The 8,681-nt window shown below is 56.2% G+C and overlaps 1 protein-coding gene across 1 annotated transcript; it reads right to left on the minus strand.

Annotated features, from left to right (window-relative positions):
* Window positions 1-761: 761 nt before the first annotated feature.
* Window positions 762-8,446, minus strand: GRAMD2 (GRAM domain containing 2). Its single transcript, XM_009697030.1, has 10 exons — window positions 8,343-8,446; window positions 7,536-7,593; window positions 6,020-6,092; window positions 5,835-5,938; window positions 4,948-5,046; window positions 3,926-3,997; window positions 2,918-2,980; window positions 1,406-1,562; window positions 981-1,080; window positions 762-873 (listed from the first exon to the last, which is right to left on the minus strand). Exons 1-10 carry the CDS (start codon window positions 8,444-8,446, stop codon window positions 762-764), a joined length of 942 nt encoding a protein of 313 aa, XP_009695332.1.
* Window positions 8,447-8,681: the final 235 nt, after the last annotated feature.

An 8,681-nucleotide genomic window follows, 5' to 3' on the forward strand; every position in this document is an offset into this window, starting at 1 on the left:
CCCCGAGCCATTGTCCAGTGCTACGGCGCAGCAGCGTCTCGGAGAGAAAGCAGATTTCCAGTGGGACAGGGAGTTGGCACCAGTGGCCACGAGCTGGCCAGGCAGTCCCGCCGGGAGCGGGTGCCAGTAGGAAGAGAGAAGATACTTGGTCCCGTTTTACAAGGGTCCGCGTGCACCAGCCACGGCCAGGAGGACACAGCACGGGATCCATACACAGGGTGCCACTGTCTCAGCGTCTGTCCTCAGCCAGCGCTGGGGGTAACGGTCACCTGCAAGCAGAGAGTGGGGTAAGACGGGCGAGCAGCTGCAGAGACACCGTACCCAGGCCCCATGAGACACCACCCCCCCGCCCCTCTGCCGGTGTCCCCAACCCAAGGGAACCCACTCCTGTCGGTCCCTTACTGATGCCCACAGTCACGTTAGCTCCAGGGCACAGCCCAGCTCCACCGAGATTCCCTGGTCCTTCCTACAGCCAGGGAACCAGCCCCAAACCCGCAAGGAAACCTCTTCCCAAGAGCTTAAAGTCTCAGTGACAGCAGAGCTTTCCTCAGTCGCGCAAACCAGCAGCTGATGGGATCATCTACTGCATGGGGACGGCACTTTGGGGTCTGCCATTGGCCCTCCCAACAGCAGGCACAGGTTAAGGGACAGAGCATCCCTGAGACATGTCACAGAGCAGAGCTGGTGCTCTTTGCACCACATCCCTCGGCTCCTCCGCTTGCAGTGTGACCCACCTGCCCCAAAGTGTCCCCGAGGGTCTCTCACCTCCTGTGCCCACGGGAGAGGTAGTCCCGGTTCAAGGAGCAGAGCTGCTGCTCCAGTCGGAAGATACGAAACGCCAGGTATGAGGAGGATACGACCAGGAGGCAGATGCTGGGAGCAGATGAACAAGCACAAGCGCTCAGTGACTGGTGGCTGAAACAGACATTCCCGGCATATCCTGGTCCTCCCCATGCCACGGCCGCCCTCGGCACACTTACAGCACAATGAAGATCTTCAGGAGCTGGTAGTCAGAGGGTCTCAGCTCCGCCACACAGCTCTGCTCCACCTCCAGCTCCTCCTCGGTGTTTATTGCACTTTCTGAAATGCAAGCCCAGAGTAAGTGGCACGGAGACACTGGGCTCATGCTCCTCCGGCAACCGGGAGCCTTCAAGCATCAAGTCTTCCTCCCTCGTGGGCTAATGCTGCCTGCATGGTGTTACAGGCACACGCTGAGGGCTCTGACCCCATCCCATCCCCAGGACCCCATCACCGACTCCCAGCCTCAACCTTGCTCATCTGCAAGGCAGAAATCCCCTCCACGAGAGCAGAGGATGGATGAACACGTATTTATGGAGGTTTACGTCCAGCACCGTGTGCGGGGCAGGGCACAAACTAATGTCCCCGGGTCAGACGCAGCCCTCACCTGAAACCAGGGGCTCCTCGGAGGTGAAGGAGCTCTCCTTGGCACTCAGGCTGCTGACAGAGGTCCGGTGGATGCACTGGTAGTCGGCATCTGGCAGCGACAGTGACAGCGAGGCAGGGGACACCTTCCTCCACTTGCCCTCCGGGACGATCACCTCCTGCAGGAACAGCCCCAGGTGAGCTGTGCTCCTGGCAGTGGTTTCTCCCATGAAACCAGCAGTGCCGAGGATACGGCGGGTCCAGATTCGGACTTGAACCTTATAGCATCTCCATCCAGCACCAGCACATCCCAAACATCGTCCTAAGGAGGAGCTGCTCCTCCAGGATGGTCCCGTGGCGACACAGGTTCCTACTGCCATAGGTAGGACCTGCCCACACACCCCACGCCTGCCCCAAATACCAATTGTGGCCTCCTTCACCCCTTGAAGCTCAGCATGGTCACTTGCTATCCTCTGAGAGCCCCTCGCCTGCTCTGTGTCTCAACATCCCGGCCCCAACACGCCCCGGAAAGGCACCGAATCGAAAGGAGTGGTAGCCAGCATGGAGAGGGGTTCCCTCGCCAGAGTCCCCAGGGCTGGAGCTGCTGCAGGGCTACATCCCTCGGAAGTACCGGGAGACGCTGCCAGCCTGGATCGCTCCCAATTCAGCCCTTGCAAGTGCCCTCAACCCCTGGGATGCCACCAGACCATGGGGGACATCCCACCTGTCACCTCTTTGTCCTGCATGCAGGTGACCCACAAGGGCCAACCCAGTTGTCACCTCCTGCACCCAGCCTGATGCACAGGGCCACCAACCCATGGAGGACACCCTGCTCCATGTCCCCATACAGCCCAGCACGGCCACAGCACCAACGGCTTTGTGATGGAGCAGAGACAGGGACGGGCCATCCACATTTCATGGAGAAGACACATCGTGCCGGCCAGGAACGCAGCCACCACAGGCAGAGCCAAGCCCTGCTGTGCTCCAAAGGCGGCAGGACATGGCCCGTCGGGCTCCCTTGGTCCACGCACGAAGCAGCGTTTTCCCTCTCCAGCCTCCTGGCTATGAGCCATCCCACTCATCCCATGTGTTTTTGGATAACTCAACCACATTTCCAGCCTGTTATCCATGTTCACGGCTGCGAACAGCAGCAGCCAGCAGGAGTGGGAGCATTTTCCACATCACCCTGAAGTTTTTCCATCTATAAGTGGACCCCCGAGACCAACTGGCCGAGTCATCGGCTTGCACTCAGCCACAGGCTGTCCAAATCATCCTCTTGACCCGTCCATTTCTGCCAAGTCAGGGTATGAGGATCCCAGAGGACGAGCTATGAAGGCGACGGCCACATCCTCACGCAACCTTTGTTGGCAGCAAGGGGAGAGGATCGACTCTGCGCCCTGCAAGTGGCTGCTGGTTGAACCTCAGTGTGCCCAGAAGGCATTAAACCCCCCAAGGGGGCTGGGCAGACACTCTCCTGCCCACAGCACAAGTTCATGGGGGTCCTTCCCTCTCCCAGAGCTGCCCTGAGCCTCACCAGCGACACGGCATCAGGCTCCTCCGTCAGCTCCTTCAAACTCAAGCTCTTCTTACTTGAAACCTGGAAGGGAGAAAGAAACGGGCGTTATGGTGCCACCTCTCCCTGCTTCAACCTGAGCCAGAAAACTGAATTTTGACTTTTCTGGCAAGTCTATGAAGAGCAACTGCTTAAAACTTGCAAGCATGGGGATTTTGGAGATGAAGAAGAGCATCCAGCAGAGGACGGGGCACCGCATTGCTGCTTCCCATCACCAAAACCCCTACAGTGCCATGGCTGAGCCAAGGGCTCCTGCACCAGCCTTGGCTCCCAGAGGAGAAGATAAACCATCAGGGAAAAAAAAAAGGGAATATCTGGGCAGACCCCAGCACATTTCAAAGAATAAATTCCCCAGTTCAGCAACGGGGCTGAATCACCCAAATCGCTGCCCCAGCACAGCCGGGGGACACCCTTTTGGATAGGGAAGGGGTCCAGCACCACTTCCCACATGTTCCAAAGGCAGGGAGAAGAGGAGGTCCCCACAATCCTCGTCTCCAGCTTGAGGGCTGATGGATGTCTTCCCCCCTTAGAGTTCTTACTAGCTTTTTTTTTTCCCCCCTTCTCCTTTCTACCATTTTTCCTCTCCTTAAAACTTTAGATCTGGGGAAAAGGCACCGATATGCAGAGTGGCAGAACTAGTATTACTACCAGATTATAAATAATTCGTATACACGCCCTGGGAGACAGCAGAAACTCCAGGCTCTGCCTCCATCATGCGTGACCCAGAAAAGGCCAGCGGCTGCTGACGGGCACAGGACGTACCTGGGGCATGGCTCCTGCCCCTCTTCCCGTCCCTTGCTGCAGAGCAAGGATGCTGGGAAGAGGCAGCAGGGCACCAGGGAGGGCTTTGGGAGCGGTCGGAAGCCTTGGAGGCAGTGGTGAAGAGCTCTGCTCCCCAAATGCAGCCCAAGGGGCGAGCACAGAGCTCCGTGGCCAACGAAACAACATTGGATACGGGGTGGAGAGTACCTGTAGGTGTGTGCAGACTCTTCTCAGGACATCATAGACGCTGTCGCGGGAGATGAGGGACACGAAGATGTACTACAAGAGAAACAGAGAAGCTGCCGGGAGAGATTCCCCCTCATCCCGCGTCCGGTTCTCTGCAGGCAGGGGACAGGCAGAGACGTCCTGCCCTTGAATCTCCCCTCCTTCGGGAGCCGCGTCCCCCCACAGGCATCTCCCTGTGGACTTTCCCTGCTGTTATTTTTGCAGCCTGCTAAAACCTGGACCAGATTTTTTCGGGGCCAGTTTCGCTCAGCTGCTCTTCCCGTGGGGCGTCCCGTGCTCAGCCCTGAGGGATGCGGCAGCAAACGGGGCCAGGAGGGATGGAAAACATCCCCATGGATCGGCACAAGGGGACACAGGGCAGTGCTTACCTTGCCCGATGCAGAGCCCATGCGATGTGCAGAGCAGCCTTGCAACCGGATCGCTTTGAAGACTCAAATCCTGCCTTGTGCCACCCCCTGCTAAAATCCCACGGGAGCAAGCCCCTCAATGGCAGGGAATGGGCAACACACGCTGCTGCCAGCAGCAACTGGGCAGGTGAGAACTTGGGACGCATGGAGCAGGACTATGTCAGCTCATTGTGACCGACAACACCCAACATGATTTAAAAGCTGGAAATTCAGTCCCTTAACCAAGTTTTCCAGCAGCTTGGGTTGAATGCCAGCCCAAAGCCTTCCCCTGCTTGCGTTTAAGGAGTTTAAAGGTTTTATTTGAGCCTGGCAGGGATTTGTCAGGTTTGGCTGAGTTTCACTTGGGCTTTGCTTCGCCCAGAAACAAAGTGAAATTCAGAAACAAAAGCAAAGCCGTGGTGTTTGCCCTGGATGGCTGCCAGCACGGACAGCAGCGCTCGTTTCCCAACCAGCCTGCACTTTCAGCTGAGGATGGGAATCTCTTTGTTCCCTGCTCTCAAATCACAGCCAACTCGGACCAGAGCATCCCCTGGCTGCGGCGAGGCCAGGTACCGACGCTCGAAGCGTTGGCGTTACCTTTCTGCTGGCATTGGTGGTGATGGCCAAGCCGTTGGGCAGCAGCCGAGCCGTCTTGTGCTTTTTTATCAGCTGCACGGAGACCACTGGGATCACAACCTGCAGGGTGAAAAGATACAGGGATGGGCAGGGATGGGCACGGCGTGAGCTTGGGGAGTTTCTTTCGCAAGGCGGAGACTCAACACGCATCGTAATTATGACCCAAGCAGAGCGAGGACGCGGGGGTTTGGCATTTCCCAGAGATAGCTTGGGTTTTATTAAAGGTCACGGTATCCTCCCCCGCGTTAATCTCGGCTCGGAGGTGGTTTCTACTCGATCAAAACAGTGAGGACACAGGAAAGCATTGTGCAGTGAATCTCCCTAAGACCCAGCACAAGAGCCCCTCCACAAGCCTGGGAAGGGTTAAAATTAAGTCAGGATATAATGTATGGCAGGATAACTTTGTTGAAACCCCGTATTTCCATCAGATATTTGTTTAAAGTGGCTGATATAAATAATTCAGTTCTTCAGCCCGGTTTTAAAGGAAGTCATCTCTCCCCAAGATCCCCGTCAGCCACAAGACTAACAGGGAAACATCAGATTGTAAATCAAGAAGAAAAGCCAAGAGAGATTCAAATCATCCCTCCCTCCGAAACCTTTGATCTTCCTTCAAACTCTGTTGCGGTTTGTAGGAGGTTTTGCATCAGGGAATTTTAAACCAAACCAATATTTGGTTTCCCCAGGCAGATGCCGCAGGTGATCGGAGAGGGAGGCACAGCTGCACTCCCCTTCGCATTGGAGGCTTTTGATGGCGATTTTGGTGGTATTTGGGTGCAGGAGAAGACAAGCTGCAGCATAGCCTGGGCTACAAGCCCTAAGGGACCAGGGTGAGCTGGCCCCCACGTTACCTTGATGTCCTTCCCAAAAAGGTTTGCGTAGAAGCAGAGCCAGTTGGGGGAGATGTAAAGCCTTCCCTGGATGAGGATGTCTCTCTGGAGCGCGCAGGAGCAAACTGCAAGGCAGGGAGAGGGGCATGGCAGATTGCGTGCTGGATTCTGCCACCCCCATGCCCGTCCCTCGCTGTGCCACCCACCTTTCAGCACGCTCTCCTCCGTCGGGATGTCCTTGAACAGCTTGTGGTACTGAGAGTTGTACTTGCTAGCAGCCTGAAAATGAAGCAGAGCAAAGTTATCTGGTGACCTTGCCGATAAGGAGACCCAAAAAAACACCCTCCTGCAAAAAAATCTCCCTCTCCCCGCACCCGGGACCGGCGCAGCGGTGTCCCACCGGGCTGGGGATGGCGGGCCCGAAGGGCTAGAAGAGGGTCTGATGATTTAGCACCCAGCAAACGCTGTGCCATCCTGCCAAATAAACATTTCCCCTAATATCTAAGGAGGCTGCTGAGCCTCTGCGAGGAGCCGGTTTTCTCCCGGGCTCATCCGCAGGCAATTTATTTTGCCCAGTGGTTTCTCTCCTCCTCCTCTTCGAGCTCTTCCCTTATTCGGGGCACGGTGACAACACTTGCTTTGCACCCATCGCGCCGCGCCATCCAGCTATTTATATTCCCAGTGTCTCTTCAAAGCCTGCCGGCAGCCGCGGCGGGAGGCTCGGCAGGTTCGCCTTTAAATAATTCTGTACATAAGTTAAAGGCTCCAAAGCAGTTCAATGCTTTGCATTAAATCCACTCAAATAGTAAGGCAGCACAGGCAGATTTGTGGCCCCTGTCCTGGAGAAGGCAGCATCCCACACCTCAGGGCACTCCCCGGGGATGCAGCTGTCCTCGCGGCAGTCATGTCTGCCCCCCGAAATCCAAGGGACGAGATGCTTTGCCAGGATGGGGAGAGGTATCTCCGGCACAGCTTGAAGGGCCCTGGGGCAGCAAGGCTGGTTTGCAGGCCGAGCCCTCCTGCCCGCGGTGACAAGGTCACCTTTGCTCTGCGCACCTTGTCACCAGATGAGCTGGGCCATAAGAGGATCAAGACTCAGCATCACCTGGGGTCAGCTTAGACACCCCCCGGAGAGCCGCCAGGATGGTGGGGGTGCCGGTGGGAGTGTTGCAGGGGGACAAAGAGGGACATGGGGGGGGACTGTGGCGTCACCTCTAAGCCGGCACCAACACGCCATGGTTCCAGCACAAACTCATTGCCAAACCCAAAATCCTCCCAGATGTCTCTGAATAATTGGCAAAATCTTTTTCTCCTCCATCTTCTTCATGGGGAAAGGCAAAATACCTCCTCCCTCTGCTCCTTCCTCTTCCAGAGCATCCCTTGTTTGTAGACGGACCGAAAAGCTCTACCTCAGGTACGATTTGAACAACCAAAAAGGTTCAAATAGACAAGAACCAAGCTGATTGCAGTCAAGATTTCCGCTTTCTCCTTTGCTCTGGATGGAAAATCCTGAAAGTGTTTGCAAGGCAGATCACAGGCCACACGAAACCGTCATCAGTTCCCCTGAAAACACAGGCAGGAGCCTCTGCCCTACACCTGCTGCGGCTTCACCTCCAGCTCCCACAGCCCACATTTGAGACCCCAGGCAGGCTCCTCTGTGGCAAACGGCCAGGGTCAGGCTACAACGAACCAGCCCATTTGCTCACAAAGCCAAAGACTTACCACTTCCCGGTGGCATTTCTTGAGGTCTTCATCCTTCAGAGCTTCATTCAGGTGGAGGCTGAAAGGAAAAATAACAACAACAATCAGGTAAGTAAAGAGCCCCGGGTCTCTCACCCACTCCCTAGAACACACGTGCTGCAAGAAGAGACATGGCAAGACATAGAGGACCGAAGAGAGCCCCTGGGAAGCCACATTTTGGATGTCTTGGTGATTTATCATAGCATCGGGTGTTGCTGAGGTTAAATAACAGCTGCAGGAGAAGGCTGATCTCTGTCTGGCATCAGGCTGATGGCGAGCCAGTGGAGGCACCAGCACTGGAGTGCCCGTCCCCAAAACACACCCCAGCACCAGGGGAAGGAGCACAGAGCTGCCCCCAGCAGCAGCCTGGGGCAAGTTAGGAGCTGGCGAGGGGCAGCTTCAGCTGGGTCAAGGATTCCCCAGGGAAAGCACAAATGGGAATTTGGGAATGTGCCCGGGCAGAAGGACGGATTCGGCTCTGACCGTGCACAGGGGCATCCGTCCACATCCATCACGCAGGCAAATGAAGGGAGAAGCCACAGAGACAGTGAAATCCTCCCAACAACCTCAGCAGCGCGAATACCAGTCCCTTTCCCCAAACCTCTCTCCCCTCCCTGCTTTTATAGGCCCAATATTTGAGGAGGAAAACAAAGAGAGGACCCCTGTGCCCACCCCTAGCTGGTGGGTTGCATTCGGGGGCTTGGAGGCAGCGAAGATGCTGCCGGAGGTCGCAACAGGAGGGAAAAAGAGCAAGGACTCCACCACAGACCCCAGGACACTGCCCCTCACCTGCCATCAAGGGAATCCAAACTCTTCTCCTTGTGGGATGCCTCCAGTTTCTCACGGCTGTGCATGGGCTCGGGGCTCTTCAGGGGAGCTGCTTTCTCGTGCATCGGCTTGGCACTGCAAAGAGAAGCCTGTCAGCAACTGAGGGGAAGGCAAAGAGGGTAGAGATACATTTTGGAGCTGTAAATCCATTCCCTTCAATCCCAGTCTGCACAGAGCCGTTAGTATCCCTGCTGTTCAAGGACAGCAAGAATAGTTCTGCGATTTCTCAAGTCACACAGAGAAAAAAAGGGCAATTCTTGCGAGGAATTCCCCAGCGCTCGCAATTGAGTGGCCAAGGAG

Source organism: Cariama cristata, unplaced genomic scaffold, assembly GCF_000690535.1.
Source record: "Cariama cristata isolate BGI_N322 unplaced genomic scaffold, ASM69053v1 scaffold24823, whole genome shotgun sequence".
NCBI classification, from domain to species: Eukaryota; Metazoa; Chordata; class Aves; order Cariamiformes; family Cariamidae; genus Cariama; species Cariama cristata.